The 18,721-nt window shown below is 39.3% G+C and overlaps 2 protein-coding genes across 4 annotated transcripts in view; both read right to left on the bottom strand.

The window, feature by feature from the left end:
* prkar2aa (protein kinase, cAMP-dependent, regulatory, type II, alpha A) overlaps positions 1-4,564 on the bottom strand; it is a 57,052-nt gene extending 52,488 nt beyond the window's left edge. The window contains exons 1-2 of one of the 2 annotated variants that reach the window (XM_044209896.1): positions 3,922-4,564; positions 2,758-3,041 (exon numbers count right to left, since the gene is read on the bottom strand). In XM_044209896.1, the coding sequence (XP_044065831.1) occupies positions 2,758-3,004 (247 nt within the window). In that variant the 5' untranslated portion in view covers positions 3,005-3,041; positions 3,922-4,564. The remainder of the gene's footprint in view (positions 1-2,757; positions 3,042-3,921) is intronic. The other variant, XM_044209897.1, reaches the window with a different exon arrangement.
* Positions 4,565-9,564: 5,000 nt separating this feature from the next.
* Positions 9,565-18,721, bottom strand: part of mgll (monoglyceride lipase) — a 48,804-nt gene continuing 39,647 nt past the window's right edge. For both annotated transcript variants that reach the window (XM_044209899.1, XM_044209898.1), the window contains 2 exons: positions 18,322-18,537; positions 9,565-17,087 (listed from right to left, as the gene is read on the bottom strand). In XM_044209899.1, coding sequence (XP_044065834.1) covers positions 16,956-17,087; positions 18,322-18,537 — 348 coding nt within the window. In that variant the 3' untranslated portion in view covers positions 9,565-16,955. The remainder of the gene's footprint in view (positions 17,088-18,321; positions 18,538-18,721) is intronic.

Genomic DNA, 18,721 nt, shown 5'->3' with positions numbered 1-18,721 from the left:
GTGGTAACATCCAACACAGAACCCCAACTGAACTCGAACCAGGGAAGTTGTGATTAAATGGTCAGCGTCTTGAAACCCTAGGCCACCAGAACACCCCATAAAACAATATTACTGGTATGAAACGGTGTAGTCCCATATTCGTCCAGGAATGTGTCATCGTAGAAAATGTTTCAATCGTAGTCATCTGGACACTGTTTTCAGAATCAAGACGTTTCGGCTTCCATCCGGAAGTCATTCTCAATTGTGAAAAATGGTCTGAGAACTCAGAAATTTAAGATAATCTGTGTTACTTAAGAGTTCCTGTCTCTCCTAAATTTCTGAGTTCTCAGACCATTTTTCACAATTGAGAATGACTTCCGGATGGGAGCTGAGAGGTCTTGATTCTGAAAACAGTGTCCAGATGACTACGATTGAAACCTTTTCTACGATTACTGATATGTTTCAGTTTAAGTTACAGAGGTACACCCTTCGAATTCTAACATTAGTGACTGTATTGTGACTGTAATTTCTTATTCTCTGTAGATTGTTCAGTGTTGCGAGTGGTTGAATCTAATACAACTAGGTGTGGGTCTGTGTCACCGGTGGAAATAACTAAGAATATCCATCCCTGTATTGCAATCCCGAGTTTAAAAAGTTATTTTGGTGTTTTCCTCACAAGACTAAACTGTTTTGGAGCATGTGCTGTTGAACTAGTAGCACTGTAGTACTCTTTATACCTATAGGCTACAACAGTGGTCAGGAAAGAGCACATGATGTCTTTCATTATACAGGCCTGTGTTGTTCCCCTCATAAATGAATGTCCCCTGGGGGCAGTGTACACAAGCCTGGCTAGATGATCTACTGTCATGGATGTCATGTGTGTGACCCACAGCATACAGGCAAAAGCTTCTTCCTGGGGCACAACAGTATCAGCTCCCTGTCCTTTATTGCCACCTTGGATGATGCTTAACAACTGATCGCTAATCAGAATGTACTAGGAAGAACTGCTTCATGCGGTCACCAGGCTGGAATTTGAACGGGCGTGAAATCAAGTCATAACACATCTGTTTGCCTTCACAAGCACGCATGTACACATGCACTCAGACACACACAGACACAACCTGTGCACACACATACACACCGCTCCTTCAGCTGAGGTCACAGCTGTTTGACAGCAGCCAAACCCCACTTGTGATCATAAAAACAGAAACTGTAATCCCCCTTTTACCCTGAGCCAGCTTGTACCAATCTACAAGGTTGGCCAATATTGCTTTGCTTTCAGCAGAGATGAACATTTGCATATGGGGCATGATAAATATGGTTAACCTATGAAATTAAACAGAATAAAGCTGAAACTTAAGTTTAAAAGAAAAACTACTATCCAAGTTGCAGGAAACAAGTCTAATGAATTCCAAAATTCACAAGGCTGTTTACTAATTTACCTAGCAACTAGATGTTACACTGGATTAATATTTTAGTATCTGCCAATGACACTAATAGGAATGAAACTGTGCGAGCCATAATCATACTTCAGAAGCATTTAGATTACATTGCTTTGGCATTTCCACACACAAAAAAAGCATTGTGAAATTCTGTCATTAGCTTAAAAATGTTTTACTTCAGATCATCAGTGAAGATACACCTACGATAGATCATCACAGTGGATCATTGCAATGGATAAACTCATTCAGAAAACAGAACCCCCATTCACAAGGTAACAGCCCCTGGCTCCACAGCACACTGATGTGATCTAGGCCATGCTGCTCTCAGCAGCACAGAGGAAAGCTGAGCTATGGAGCAGCTTACATCTTCTGCCAGTCTGTCAAACACAGGGGAGTGATGCAAAAGAGGCATTGCATCGCTTTTGCTGAACCATGATAGAGCTACAAAGTAAAGGTTATACCATTCATGAACTCTTAAATTTAAATATATATACTGTGGCTAAGAAAAGACACATACATATTATCATGAAAAAATATATTTTTTAAATTCTAACTATTTTGATTGTCAAGTTGTACATGTGGGCCTATTTTCTGACAGCATGGATTTAACTTTCAGAGCATATTCTGGTGAAATGTTACAAGTATCAAGGTATCACATTACAATGGTAAACTGGTAAAGATAGGCTGTTTGCCGATAGTCAAAAGCTGCAAAAGTTCCCTCACTACTTCAAAAATATCCAGGTTTTTTTTTCAATCCCTTGTAACTATAGCTCAGTGTTTCTGCAAGTTGCCTCTTGTTATTGTTCAATGCTTGCTAGAATGTAGTACAAGACCTTTTCAATTTAACTAAAGTGGAAAAAGTGGAAAGCTTTCATGATCTGTGTAGTCAGGGCAAAATTACTTTTCACAGTTTCTGAAACGATTTTACTGAAAAGCTTTGCGAAATTAGACCTTTTAAGGCCTTGAAACTGATAGTTCAAATTAAAAACTTATAAAGTACTATTTTAGATCCTGACAGCCGGATAGATAATGAGAATGGAGAAGACCTAGATTAGATGAGTGGCAGATGAGGGCTGCCTAGCTCAACTGTCTGCTCAATGGGATTTTCTGGATGCAAGTGAGTGTATGCAAATATAGCAGGCCTCACACACTTAACAGAAGTCTGTCTATAAGGGAGAGGTGAGAGATTCTACATCAGTGACAAGGCTTCAAGCCTCATCTTCACTTTCCAACACCCTCACTAAAACACACACATACACTCATTCTGCCCCATCTCCCTCACACAGACATGTTCAGTGCAACAGCTGACAATCATAACAACAAAATATCAACTTACGCTCAAAGTCAGAATCATCATCTTCGTCATCCTCTCCGTTGGACTCTGTTTGCATCGGCTCCCCATCAAACATCACTCCTTTCCCCGTCTTGCCACCAGCACTAGCCCCATCCTGATTTCTGCTGTCCCGCAAACGGGTGAAGTACTGTACTGCAAAATCCACCAGGTCTGACGGCCTTTGTCGCAGCACCTCCACAGTGTAGCCCTGCAGCAGTTCTGTCAACCCCACGGGTATCTCAATACTCATGGCTGTACCTGGCTCAGTGGCGGTGTTTGCTATCTAGCTATAGAAGGAGAGAAAATTAGTCAAAGTTTGTTTTGGTACAGAGTCATACTTGTGTTAGAGTACTGGCCTGTAATGTTAGGTTAAGGATTGCCTAATTGTTGATTTGAACAGCTGACTTTGACTTTTACTATGTCAGTACACTGTGTGCAGCCCGAGAATGTTAAGTGGCTGATGACAACTCTGCATGGCAACTGGAACGTTTTGGGACAGCCTGGGTAACTGAAGAAATAACCATCAAGTTTGACAGCTGAACAGAAGGTAGTGTAATGCCGTACATTAAGTGTTGCTGTGACATTGTCACTGAGCGGCCACTTTATCTAGGGTTGAGCCAGGGAACACACAGTTCCAGCAGCTGCAGCAAACAGATATTAACCTAACATTTGCTATGGGGGAAACAGATAACCAGTGACATTCGTTGGGTTTCAGTAACATTACTGCTTGGCATCGTCAGACACTGAACTGTCAACTTGGGTGGGTGGCCGGCTGGAACTAGCTAGCCAAGCAGCTAATTAGCTAATACTCATGACAACTGGTTTACTGCACTGTTCGATCCACAAATAGATAAGCTGACCACTTAACTAAACTTACCTATCTAACTTAACTTAGCTAACAGGGAACGACGGCAGCAAACGTAGTACAGCTGCTATTCAAGTACATTCTCACTTTCAACCCATCATGCATTAGCTATCTTGCTAGCTAGTGTGCCACCTTCAAGGAAGCCTTTACCGTTAGCTTACGCTATGGTATGGCGCACTGACCGTAGGCTGACCGATATGTGGCTGGCTGGATAAACGTTGCCATGCAAGCACAGCAAGTTGTACAGTACCGCTAAGCCGTTTGGTAAGCTAACTTAACGTTACCAACTGTGTGCTACTTACGTGAGATTCTGTCTCCCCGGCTAAACTAGCCAGTCCCCTCCTTCTCGTCGTCTTCCTTGTTCTCTCTTATTTCGCCTCTTCTTTTTAGCCAGTCTCTTTGCCAGTGTAGCGACCGTATCCCTCCACAGAAGTGACTTGTCCAACGTTAAAGCCAACAATTTTACGTTGGCGTCACCTAGCTAACGTTTAGAGGGCAATTTTAGCTTGCCAGCCAGCTGTAACAGCGACGCTGGCTAAGTTGAGAGGGAAAAGCACTCGACTTCACCGCCGCAGCTTCTTACGACGTCCACGCACTTGGTGAGGGTGGGACTGCTGTGGCAGTGGGGAGAGGTGGCTAGCTGGCAGGCTAACTGGCTGACTTGCTAACTACTTTTTAGCAACTGCCTTTTTTCTTTTGGCAACTACACGAGTAGGTTAAGTCAGCTGCAGCAGCCAGGTGACAAACCCTTAAGCCCAGTGCTTACAGCGTTGCGCCGTTAAGTAAAACCCGAAGTAACGACGAAAACTCTTTTTAACGATACTCCAGCAATGACGGCTAATTACAACGGGAGAAGCCTGCAAAAAAATAATTGAAACACGTTTCCTCCCTCCCGGCGAGGTACCCCACAGTTCTACACGCACGAATGAACCGCTGGCGCTAGCATGCGTGAGGAGGCGTGGTTAGTCAGTGAGCAGAAAGCGTTTGACATTGATTGACAGAATGCACGGTCAATCAGAATAGAAGTTCCGATACCTTAGCCAATTGGTTATCGTCATGTAAGGAGAGGCCGGATCAAAGACAGAACCAATTTGTACACTCAGAATAGGACCACACCCACAGAACTGGCCTTGACGATTTGGTAGAGAGGATAGGATAGAGCTCCAACAAATTCCAGCCAACATGCATGGATATGTAAAGGAGAAGATGTGAGAAGATTTTTTAAATATATTTTCTGAATGTGTATTTTATAAAATGTGTTCAGAGTACTTGCATTTGTGTTGCAATTAGTGGGATGTCTCCTTGAAAATATACCTGTGATGTGATATGGAGAGAACACATCTAAAAGGAAAATGCTCAACTTTGTTGCACTTTAACTCAAGGTACCCAGCACTTCAACTAAAGTGTGGTTTTAATTTTTGTGTGGTTTGACTGAATTACAGACTTATAACACATATTGATCAGACACCTTGGTACAGCTGCAAGTCTGCAACAGAATACCTTTCTTGAAAAGACGAAAACCTCTCTGCTATTAAGACTCAAAACTTCACAGATTTTATTCTGTCCCAGTTCCCTTCCTTGCCCTCATCACTCACTCACTCCCTTCCCTCACCTGCCATCCATCAATCATTCTTTCCTTCCTTTCTTCCAGACTTTCAATGTTTTTCATAGGTCTGTTAAGATAAGACAGCATACTCTGCTCTTATCCTCTGAACTTATATATCAAATCTTCATGTAACCCTCATGTAAATCGTGTTTCATCTGTGTAAATTCATCTTCGTCTGTTTTTTTTTTCCTATTTTGTACACACAGCTTCAGTGCATTACTACTGATGAATGTTGTTTCCCCCTTCCATTTTCCTGCTCTTGTTTACTTTGTTTGAATCCTGGTCTACAGTTAGTTTTCCCCTGCAGAAATGAGCCAGTCGAAATGGAGCGGGGTCACTAAGGTTGGATCTATAGGCACCTTTTCTGAGAGGTTTGCAAAGCACCACCACAGTCCATGTAGCATCTCCTCGCTTCCATTTCCATTCCTCAGCTGTCACAGAAGTAAAGCCGTTGCCATGGCCACAGCCAGCCCATTTAATTCCTCAACCGGTTTCTGATTGGCTGAGGTCTTTGTTTGCAGCAAACACAGAGGAAATACAGACCTCCAGGCTCCCTCTGCTGGGAGAATAAACTTAGGAAATAACGCATTCTTTTTAAAAAAGAGATTTCTTGTTTAAAGATTTTTACACAAAGTTTGCAACAAATTCCAAACTATGCTTTTTTCAAAAATGGATCAAACTCCTTAAAATAAACATCATCAGTATGATATTTCTCAGTCTCACAGGGTAGATGATGGAGGTTGATTCTGAAATCAGTTAGCTTGTGAACCTTTCTGTTCTCCCTTGTCATGAATAATCACCGCTCTATGTACTGTATGTAACTTGGCCCACAATAAGATTCATGTCTGTGTATCCCCCATGGGAGTGCATTTTTCTGTGGAAGGATTTCCCACTGGACCCACAGGAAGTGGCAGTACAACCTTTACTGAAAGTGACAGATGAATATTCACATTTAAAGTTGGAACTCTGGTCTTTGCTTTCCTAGAAGTGCCATCCTTTGGGAGTTGCTGCTAATGTGGTTCCAGCAAACTCCAAAAATGTCTCAAGGAGAGCTGCTAGCCTACATTTTCAGAGAGGGGGGAGTGAAAATGGGGCAGAGAAAAAAGAAAGCACGGGAGACAGAGATAGAGTGAAAAACATAGTGTGTACTGAATGTGGCTGTGTGTAGGCCAATATACTGTGTGAGTTTTAGTATCTATCCCCTCCAAATATCTCTGTCTTGCACTGCTGACAGCCAGTTTTCTCTTTAGTCGTATTTAGGTGTTGACATGAGGATGGATGAGTGGGAGGAGGATGAGAGATCTACCCTCAGAATACAGAAGGTGTAGAGCTGTGTCTGGTAAACATTAACTACATATTTGATCATTTGGCCTCATTATCAAACTTAAAATGCAAAACAAAACAACCAAAAAGTGGTTTGATTCAGACTGCATTAAGAAGACAGCCAGGAGCTCCGCTTTAGTTACTGTGAGACACTAAAACAATATAAAAACACACAAAAGAACAATATCTACAAAACCAATTATAATTAATTGAAGAGTCTCTAAAGTCAAATCAATTCTGGGAAAGTGTGGGTCATTTCTCTAAAAGCTGGAGTAAAGGGTTGATCACACACATCTTCAAGAATGGAGACAAATTCGATCCCAACAACTACAGAAGCATCTGTAGTTGTACCTGGGGAAGTTATTCTAGTATTCTAAATTCAAGAATTATAGACTTCCTCAATGAGCACAGTGTCTTAAGCAATATTCAGATTGGATTCCTTCCAAATTATAGAACAGCTGACCACATTTTCACCCTATACACAATTGATAAATATGTAAATCAAAATAAAGACAACATTTGTGCATGCTTTGTTGATTTCCAAAAAGCTTTTGATTCAGTCTGGCATGTGGGATTACTTTTTAAACTAATAGAAAGTGTTATAGGGGGGAAGTCATTTGATGTAATTAAATCAATATATGAAAATAACAAATTGGCTGTCAAAATTGGAGATAAACACACAGACTTCTTCCCACAGGGTAGAGGGGTGCAGCAAGGCTGCAACCCTAGCCCCACCCTCTTCAATATTTAAATTAATGAACTGGCATTGTTATTAGAACAATCACCAGCACCTGGTCTCACTCTTCAAGACACAGAAATTAAGTGTTTGTTTTATGCAGATGACCTTGTCATACTGTCTCCTACTAAAGAAGGTCTTCAGCAGAGCCTGGTCCTTCTCCATCAGTACTGTCAGACCTGGGCCCTGACAGTTAACATGAATAAGACCAAAATCATCACCTTCCAAAAAAGATCAGGGTTATAGAGAAAATACCCAACATTTAAAATTGGTGGGATCCAAATAGATCAAATAAATACCTATACTTACCTAGGTTTACAAATTAGTTCCACATGAAACGTCTGCTCTGCTGTGAAGGAACTCAAAGAGAAGGCAAAAGGGGTTTTCTATGCCATCAAGCATTCAGTTCAAATTCAAATTCCAATTAGGACACGGCTCAAAATATTTCAATCAATTATAGAATCGATTGCATTGTATGGCAGTGAGGTATGGGGCCCCTTACTACAAAGATTAGACCTAACCAAATTATAACTTAAGAAAAAGAAAAATACATCACCTCTTGGAAGGATATTACACACTCACAACACAAATTAGAAACATAGTTGGCCCTAAATAAACAGTATACTGTGGCAGACTACCTAACCACAGTAACAGATAAGAACCTGAGAAAGACACTGACAGTGTACAGAGTGACCACAGTCTGGCAATAGAGAAGAGAGGACAGGCTGTGCTGTCATTGTGATGAGGGAGCTGTAAAGAGAGAATTAAATTTTCTAACAAAATGTCAAAAATACAGAAATTCAGAGAGGAATTCTTTCCAGAATTTGAACAAAAATGCCCCGAACTCAGAAGTCTGACAGAAAGGGAGAAATTACAACTCTTTCTGGGTGAAAAGAAAGAATGTGCAGTGTTGGCTGCTAAATATGTCACTGTGCAACAACAAAAGAGACAACCAATAGGACAGAGATGTACAGACAAATAAAATAAATATACTTGTACTTACCATCTCTGCCATTTTTAAAAATATCTCTTTATGTTATTATTTCATCAGTAGACACTTGCATTGTTTTTGTTTGTCTTGCATTGTTAAAATCACATTGAAATTTAACAATACTAACCTGATTACTTATATATATTACTTTATTTCATGTATCTATTTCATTGTCTATTTTGTTCTATAAACTAAAATTGTTAGTCACATTATTTTTTGTTAATTTTATTCCTTTCATTCATTGTCTATTGAATTGAATTGAACTGAGAGAAGACAGATTTACTATGAAACTTAGTGATGATTAGTACTGTACCATATGCTTGCAGTGATATAGGTTGCCTAGCATGTAAACCTTGTTGTATTTCATCCTTACTCTGCCTCATCTGTGCAGTCACTCTTCAATGTACAGAGCCAAACAAAAGCAGTAATGACTCAAGAAATAATCTTAAATAACACTATGGAATAATTCCTTGAGATTATAACTGAAAATGTTGAAATAAAATGCAGTGTTCAGACAAGAGTAACATGATCAGTGAGTAACATGATCAGTGATGGAGGAAAACACTACAAACGAGGAAAACACTACAAACGACAAACACAGTACAGCATGTGTTTGATTTTAAGTGTGGTTTTAAAAAAACTACTGCTAGGGCTCAAAATGGGTTGGTGGTTAGAGAGTATAGTAAGATTACACTAGACCTCCGAGTTTGGACAAAAGTAAAATCAGGGCAAATTCATGCCCTGAGATTGAAAAGTTTGAGTCCCAAACCCAAATAAAACCCTGTGAGAAGAAATAGAATTCTCTGTATTTTAAATCTTCAGCCATATCCTTGCTTCATGCCGTGTGTGTGCATGCACTGATCTGGAAACACAGCTCTAACACTACTTTACGACCTAGGCTGTCTTCAATGAATTTTGTGATGCTATACCACCACCTACTGGCTGATGTGAGCTTTTTAATCTCCCTAACAACCAACTAACACAATTCGAACCATCTGGGTTATGTTATCCTGCATCGTTCTTCACTTTCGCACATGAAACACCAAAGAAACCAGTTTCTTCAAGTCCACAAGCATACTGACCTGTGTCACGCCCAGCTTCACTCTGCTGTATGTATTGCCGCATGAAAATGAACTTTTCACACTTCATTTTACTTGCAGTGGAAGGTGAATCATTCAGTAACTATTATTTAGTTGGAATTATGGTGAAAACACAATATCAGACCAGATGTTGCAAAGAACTTGTTTTCATCAGCTTTTATAAGCTGTCAAAGTATTCCAGACAGTCTGTACAGTTAAACAGTCATATAGTTTATTCTGTAAGAGATTTTGGACATTATGAATATTCTAGTAACAAGTAGTTTGACTTTCAGCGATTCATAAGTAATTCCATTTTATATACATACTATAATAATATCAATATACAATATTTTGTCACACTTGAATTAAATTATCTAGTGTTGATACTCAACTTATTATGACATGACTATGACGCATCAGTGTAGGATTCTGACAATGTTTAATATAGAAATTTGAGTTAAATTAAGGTTTTCGGGGGGTTATCTCACTTGGTAGAGCACGTACCATTAAGGCACGTACCCGGGGCCCTTTGCTGAAAGCCATCCTCTCTCTCTCTCTCTCTCTCTCTCTCTCTCACGCCTTTCCCGTCACTCTCTGCAGCTCTCTCGCTTTTCTGTCTGTCTCTGCAGCTGTCACTATCTAATAAAGGCAAAATTGCCCAAAAAGTCATCTTAAATAAAAAAAAAATAAAAATAAGGTTTGGTGTTATACTGTCTTTAGAGATGTAGAGAGCAAAAGTGGCCCATTGTTAAACATCTCCTTTTTGTCACTTGATAGTGAGTATCAGCACTGGGCTATTCAAATACAGTGACATCCAGTATTTAGTAAACTGTTAAAACAAACAACACATTTGGAAGGAAGACTCAAGAATGTGATGCTTCAACATAATGTTATGTGGTCCTTGATGTGCTGCCTATAAACACCAACTCCAATGCAAAATCATGTTAGGGTTTGATTTACATTGTTTTCCCATGATATAATGAAAAATGTAGCATTCTTTTCTCCATCACATATATACTATATGTCTTGATGGGATAAGCATTGCATTTCCTGACACAAATTCACACTTCATCTTCTTAGCTTCTACATCACATACAGTAGCTGAGTTTTCCACTACAGCTGATTGAAAATCCTTAGGTGACAATGCATTTAAACATTTCTCAGACAATTAAGATATAGATCTTTACCAGTAACTATGGCCAGACGTATTTGTTTTGTTCAAGCATATTGTGTCTTTAGAGAGTATTGTTCATGAAGAAAAGTGCAGAGTAACTGCACAGTGCAAGTAATGACAAACCATGTTAAGGTTTGTCTTCAGTTCCAAAGATAAAGAAGCCATCTGTGAATATTTTAGTTTACGTTATTGTATAGTTTTTGCTTGAATGAAATGTAAATCATAGTTTCAACCTTGAAAAAAACAAACAAATAAAAAGTATAGATACAGCCTTTAGCGTTTTTAGGGTGGTCCAAAAAAAGTTATCTATCATTTTGATAATTTTTACAACAGCCTCCCAGTATCTCAACATGTACAAATACCACCAAGGACAAATAATGAAATCATTCAATACAGAACAGTCTTAATGGACTCAAAACAACCCACATCTGGTTCATGTTGTATTACAAATCAATGTTATTATCATGTGATTGACTTATTTTCTGTTGGAAACCGATGGAAAAAACAAAACAGATAAGTTCCAAATGTTATACAGTCATTCTGCCACTATAGCAACCCGAGCAGGGCAAAAGCCTCATCTTTAATGTAAAGTATTTGTTTCTTGAAACCGTGGGTGTCTTTAGGCAGACTAAAACAAAACAGGTGTTTAAAGGAGCTGGGAGGTATTTATGAGCTGTATCTCAGCCTATACTGAAAGATTTAGAAACTGTTTTTGACCCAAGTCTGCTTAGACTGAAATTCAGACAGATAGACATAAATAGAAAGAGACAAGAAAGAGGAAGACAAGCTGACACAATAACTGAACCAAAAACAGATGTGACGAAAGACACCAGAGTAACAGAGAAACAGATCTGCTTAATGCAGCTCTGCACAGTTCTTCTATATCAAAACATACACACATTCATCATAGTAATAAGGCACAAAAAAACACTAGATCACAATCCAAAAATAAACGTACAATATATATTCCCATAAAAATCTCTTAAATTTTGTGGAATTCTTAGTCAAAGGAATCCCAGAAACATGCTGCTGTTTGGAGAAAACCTGATACCTGCAATTTAGTCCTCAAACATATTTTAACCAAATTGTCTTTGATCTGAGATGTAACAGAAGGTTTTATGAATGGAGAGAGCTACATTAAGTCTCTCACTCGTGTCCATTTAGTTTTACGTTTTTTAAGAAGATATAGTTCAAGATTAAAATGAAAGTAAGTTCCTGAAAAGCAAATTTGGGAAAGAAGTACAAGTACATTTTCTCAAACCTGTAGCAATTTCACCCTGGTTGTTAAGATACTGTTAACATTTTGATATCAGGTGGTTTAAACATTCATAGTTCTGTGACAAAAATACTCTATGCAAAACCATATCAGAAACATTGTCATACATTTTTGGGATTGCTGACGGTACATACATACGACCTTGAAAACCATCTCAAAAAGTATTATGGAGCTTCATGTAGGAGAACATCAACAGCAAAAACTACATAACATGACGGGTTTATGGTATAAAAAGTGTCTTGTCATGATATGTAATCAATATATAGTAGCCTATACATAAAATGAATTCCTATAAATACTCTACAAGATAAATAAAAGATTTTTAAAATACATCGCAGTCTTGATTTTTGTATTTCCATCAAGTATTGTTAGCAATGCTATGCTATTAAACAGTGTATTACAATTATGTTCAGTAATCAAGCAGTCTGGCCACTAGAAATAAATCAGTCATCATTGTTGATAAAATCAATAAGATTTGAATTGGGGTTTGTTCCCAAATGCATCAGCATCTTCAAATGACTGAAGTGACACATTTTTATATACTAATGTATAACTTAAGTTCTCAGCGGAGGAAATTATGACACTTTAACAACATGGATCATCTGTATTTTATAAACATGATGATGAACTTAAGGTACAATTAATCTTTTATGCATTTACAGCATTTTTGGAGAAGAAGTTCCAATTCTTGCTGTGCACTTGAGAACTGACTCCAGACGTCATTCAACTCTGGACTGAATCTTTCTGGTCCAGTTTAATCTCATAAAATAGCAGAAAGACTGACCTGTGTCACTTAGTCCTCCATCATATATAACAGCTCTTTTCTTAGAAACAGTCATTAAGTCGAGATAATAAAAAAACAACAATGGCCCCATTGACTAACCGGCAGGCCAATTGAATTTCACTTTGTTAGAAAAGCCACAGCCCAATTAGATTCAGCGCTCTGCTGCCGTCGTTATTTTCTCTCCCTTACTTAACATAGAACTTCTGTCCTAAATAAAAAAGATATAAAAAAGATATTAACAGTCAAGTGGATTATTACATATTAACAGAGTAATGCATCTGTACATGGCTATCTCTCAGTATGGCAAACCTGCACACAATTCATGCTTGTATAAGTATATGTGCTAATAGAAAGGGACATTGGCATGGACAGGGGAGGCTTTACAAGATGTGAGGATTGTGTCAAGGATTAAACACCTTTAAGACAGGTGAGTAGGAATGAAATCTAGTGAAAAAGTGGTGGATTCCTCCTTAATTGCACTCATTCATTAACCACATTTTAAAATAAAACTCCAAAGAAAAAAAAGGGATTAAAATCTCCAAGAAAATGTTCTTTGCTAAAATGGAAATAGTGTGTTTTCAGTACAAACAACAGACCAGCCTGATTTGAATTTGTGAGTGTGTGCAGGTCTAATTATTCACTGTGAACTAATGACGGTAATTGTTTGCTCTCTTATCTCGATGCTCACACAAAAGGGAATCCTCAGAGCAGCAAAATGGACAACCAGCTCTGAAAGCGCAGCAATGTCTGCTGTACATCCTGCACCATTAACAAATGCACATCTTTCACTGGCTGATTTCATTGGGGGAAAAATGTGCTGCCATGGTTACTGACAGCTTCTATCTTGTCATTTTCTTTCTCTTCTCCTCTCACTCCATCTCCACCTCTCCATCCTGTGCCCCCATAGCCAATGATAGCAGTAATATTCACTCATGTAGTCTGACAGGTAGAGCTTTTAAAATGTACTGTTACATAGCAGGGGTGCTATTATGAGTTTGAATACAACTGGGACTGTGTAGCCTTTATGTGTGCTGTGCCTGCTGCAGCCCAATCAGGAGTTGATTGTGTTTGAAGTGCTTGTGAAATAAACACCTGCAGTTCTGGTTGAGGTTAAGGCTTTGACTCCCACTGGGACTGATGAACACATTACATCTCAATCTATGTCTGCACCCTTGTCAATGTAACCTGATATTTGGTCCGGCAAAATGTCTTCTGATGCCTGAGAAGACAGAGAACAGGATGCACTTAGAGTCTAAACTCCTTTCCATTTTGTTTTACCTGTCTTTTAAAATTTGTTTCTATCTTTTTAACATCTGCATTTGATGCATTTTATCCATTCTGTAAAGCACTTTGATTTGCGTTTGTGTAGGAAATGTACAATATAAACTTGCCTTGCCTTTTCCTGCTGATCTCATTTCATGCATCTCTCTTTTTCCAATTCAACTTAGTGGTTTCACTCAATACCAAATCATAAACATAAGAGGCAATACAAATAAAAATAAAAATAGCAAAACACGTCAGAGCTGAAAGGTGTCTGCAAAGTCTCTTGCATACAGACACAGAATTGTCAGCTTTTTTTATTCCTGATATCATTTAGTGTGATAAGCTGAGCAGAATCAGTGGCAGGTTAAGTGATGTGTCCTCTGTTAAATGAGTGGCAGCTCTATGACAAAAAGAACAAGAAAAAAAGCTAAGCAATAACAAATGTAATGCAACCTGTTACTGTTCTGATAATTGACCACTGGGGACAGTGTGGGTGGCTGACAGTACAAAATGTTTGAATCTGTGGTAGAACAACGGGCCCTGTGATGGACAGAACAAAGAGCACTGGTCACTCCAGCAAAAAAAAAAAAAAGCTGGTGAAACAGGGTGACACGGGGTGAGATAGGGAGAGTGAGAGCGAGGGAATAGAAAGAAAGAAAGACAGAGCAGTCATGAAGCCAGAAATTCATCTCATTCTATCAGTCTTGTTGTGATCACCCTGGTTACTACACATGTAAAATGGAATTAAAAGATTCTACCGTGCTGCAGGCCTGCTGTTGTGGTTACACACGAGTAACGGTCACCGTGGATACTGCTCTCTGCTTCCCCTACACTCTCTGCATGAGTCCCTTTGAACTCTGGGTGATAACGAAAAAAACAAAAAACAAAACAACAACTAAAAAGCCAGGTTGACGCTTAGCACTTGTAGCGATACCTGGTAAGCTTAGTGTATGTCTGTCTAGCTTATAATTAACAGATACCAAAAATATCGGCCACCATGACATCATTGCTATGGATTCGTTGAAAACCTATTTGAAGCCAGGGTTGACTTCAAGTACTGAACACAGCTGCTAACACTTTGAGAATGTACTTTGAAAACACAGAAAGAGTGTGAGCTTGACCACTGCTTTAGCCACTCTTACTGTAGGTGGGATTTAGAGGTTTGAAAAACTCATACTGCACTATTCCTGTTGCTAGTAAGCAAGAATAAAACGTGTGTACAGGGCTCGTCTGGAATCTATTCTACAGGATATCCTGTTTTCTCAAAAAATTATGACTATGGCATTGTTCTGAGATAGGGGTTGGATTACCGTTGTGGCTACCAATGCAAGAAATGCATACAGCCATATTACTTTAAAGGTGAGGTATGTGATTATGGAGAAATCCAATACCATGACAAATACCTTGATATAGAGCGAACAACGACACAGCAAGTAATGTAACATTAGCTACATTATGGGTTAGCTGCTGCAAAGCTAACAGCCAGAGAGGACGGGACGGTTTCCCAAAGCCAGCTCCAGTGATACTCACAACTCTCCTGCTACTATAGCTAACAACGCAACAACAGCATACCTTGGCAAACTAGAAAGTAAGCTGAATGTCCGTGGGCACGTCATTTAACGTTACCTGACACACAAATCATGGCTGGAATAGTGCTGTGTGGCTCAGTCCAAGCCACTTTGTTTATTTCCCAGCTACAGAGCCAGGACTGTGTAAATGCCGGACAGCTAGTGTACCGTGAGGATATTCGCTTAATTTGACAAAAAGACGTGTATTGGATTAGAATCGCATACCCCACCTTTAAGGTGGTTTGGATGAAAAGTGTCCACCAAGTATAATACTTTATATAGAAAGTTACTGTGTCCATTGGTCACTCAGTCAATAAATGGATTTGGTGGGGGAGTTCTCCTTTGGCTATAAAAAGAAAATAAATAAAATGTCACTTTATGGGTGGTAAAAAATATACAAGACTTGAAATATTTTGCCAGGATCCATCGAACAATTCACTTAATTTGTAAAACAACATGCCGAATGAAGATAATTATTAGGACTAGATATGAAAGTAGACCTCAGGCTGGATTTAGATGGATTAGACCAATCTTAAAATGTAATGTATCAGTGCAAAGTCAGGAGACGAGAGGATTTGTTATATATACATGTGCTTACACTACAGTATAAGTTTCTGAGTGACTTTACAAAAGCTGCCTGTGTCAAAATTGGTATTTTAGGCTATTTGTAAAATAGTGCAATCAAGGAGGAGGTAGAAGAGGCAGAGGAGAGGAGAGTTTGTGGAAGCTTTCTGAGAAGATGAAGATTTCTCTTGAGCCACCAAAGCTGAAGCAGGAATGGAAAGTGCTTCAAAGCAAGCACTAACAAAACCGTCTTACTGAAAATGAGTATTGTATCCACCGATATTGTCTATTACACTTCTACTGACACTGTGAAGACAGTGAAGCAGTGTGAGGACCTAGCTGTTAAGTATTTACCCTACAGCAACTCCAGAGGTGCTGTCCTCTTGCTGATCATGACCTCTGACCTGACTGTGAATGGTGGATGAGCAAAAAGGAAATGTCCCTGTGCAGATTAAATGTATCACATTACTTTTGTCATTACTACTTAAAAGATCTGGCCTGTGTATAATTGAGGAGATGGAAACTATATTATAGCACTTTGAACCCTAGCATACTTGAGCTGCATTTTAGTCAGGTCTAATGGAGATGATGAAATGGTAACCAAATAAGCCCACTGCCCGAAATACACGAGACACATACCTGATCATAAGTTTTGCAGGGAAACTAACCACTGCTGCTGGCTATCTACAATAAGAAGTGGTTTCTGACCCCATCATCCAATTTAAATCAGTGTAACTTTGACTGATTTATAGGTACACAGGAGAGGTGGATATATTCTTTTTTGTACAGTATATGTCCAGAGGATAAAGTCAGTAAACTTTTTATATGGATAAAATAGTTTATATAATAGTCAGTCTATATGCCCAAATGTATTTCCCAGACCAGAGAGTGTAGTTGTATTGTTATGCTTGACAGACTACTGGAAAGTGAGATGGCCTCTTGGGACGCATTGGAGCGCTGATCGAATTGATTCTAGGAGCTCTGTGGTTGTGGCGATGTTGAGGCGGGGAGGCGCTCTGTGATCCAACTGGTCACCTCCCTCAACACAGACTCGGCCACCTCTGGGAGGTCGTGGTGAAGGGCATGGTAGCCTCCCTCGTAGACCTGAAAAGGAACAATGATAGAGAGTCAGGGAGATGGGATGCACACAGCAGAGAAGATGTTAAAAACTGGTTTATTAAAGCTCAAAAAAGGTTATTTGAAATCTGAGCCATTTTGGGAGAACACCAAATAAATTGAGTCTCTGGCCTCTTTTGAACAGACTGTTGTCTAAGTTGTTAAGAATCCAAGTTTAGACAAATTCATCATGTTTGGCTAAACCTACAGGGAAATACTATAAAGAAAATTAACAGATGCTTTTCTGTGATCAACAGATTTCCTGATACTAGTTTGAAAAACTGCAGACATTTTGGTACACCAAACATCTCTTTGATAAGACATGTGATAAAGCACCTCTCTGCACCTCATGAACACCACTTGAAGTGTCTCATAATGCTGCAATAGAAAAAAAGAACATCCACAAAGATAAGAAGTAAGCTCTCTTTAACTCTCTTCTCACTTCTCTCACAGCTTATTTCAGGTTTTTTTTCTCCTGTTCGTCCCTCATGCGATTAAGCATGTGAGTGTACGAACTTCCTTTTTTACAAATTCACATCCCTGTGCAGAGGAGGAAGAATTTATAGAGGTCAAACAGCCTTCAGTCTGTCTGTCAGTGAATGCACCCTACTGGAGTCAGCTCTAAGTGTGTGTGAGAAGGCTGAGTAAAGGTTTTAGCTGAAAGCTTTCATTCAATAATGCACTATTTAATATTTAAAACTATGTTACATATCCAAACATATCTTTTACTGCCAACACAGCTTATTTTAGGCACTGAACTTTTGCCCATAAGCTAAGTATATTGAACTGGGTTTTCAGGTTTCAAAGGCAACAGTAAACATTTTTGCATTTACTGCTTGAATTTGCAGTGTCGGTATCAGTCAGCAGTTTCTGTATCAGTCAGCATCAACTTTTTAGCCCTCCAAATTTAGCAACCTCCCATACAGCCAATACAAGTGTCATTTAAAAAATGTCAGAAGGCAGTGGTGTGATACATTATCCCCCAATGTTTTGGTATTGTATGCAACAAATTAAGTTTAAAAAAAGGAATAGTATGAACAAAATGAAGCAGTGGCTACTTGATACAAGTTTGTGTCAATGTGATGATTTCATTTTCTTTCACCTCATTTTACCAGGCAGTCCCAGTGACAAAAAATAATTTCAAATAAAGATAAAAAAAGAAAAAAAGAAAAGGACTAAAAAAAAACCCCCATAAAATTTACTGTGGACAAACCATCCCCACCTTGATTTTCTTGTCTGAGCTTGGAGCGTTCTCATGCATCATCTTGGAGCCTCTGATGTCGCAGAGCTTGTCAGCATCGCCATGCAGGAGCAGGAAGGGCCAGCTGATGGATGGGATCTCCCGCTCGATACGCGCCGCTGCCCCCATCAACTGCATGCCGAATGACACCCGCATGCCACCATGGAAGTTCAGCTCATCAGCGTCATACGCCTCCACCTGGCAGGAGAGAGAGAAAGGAAAGAGTTATGGGGCGAAGTGGATGATGCTCACATTTATTACATTACTCCCTTTAATGCAGAGCTGATTCTGATGTAACCTCTTAGGCTGCTCTTCTGTTTCTTTGAGTTCACAGACTTCATTTTGACCCTTCTCCTCAACACAGCGACCACCAACCTACCCA

Source organism: Siniperca chuatsi, linkage group LG10 (assembly GCF_020085105.1).
Source record: "Siniperca chuatsi isolate FFG_IHB_CAS linkage group LG10, ASM2008510v1, whole genome shotgun sequence".
In the NCBI taxonomy this organism is placed as follows: Eukaryota; Metazoa; Chordata; class Actinopteri; order Centrarchiformes; family Sinipercidae; genus Siniperca; species Siniperca chuatsi.
The sequence above is the reverse complement of the archived record's forward strand: the minus strand, read 5'-3'. Positions and strand labels throughout refer to the sequence as shown.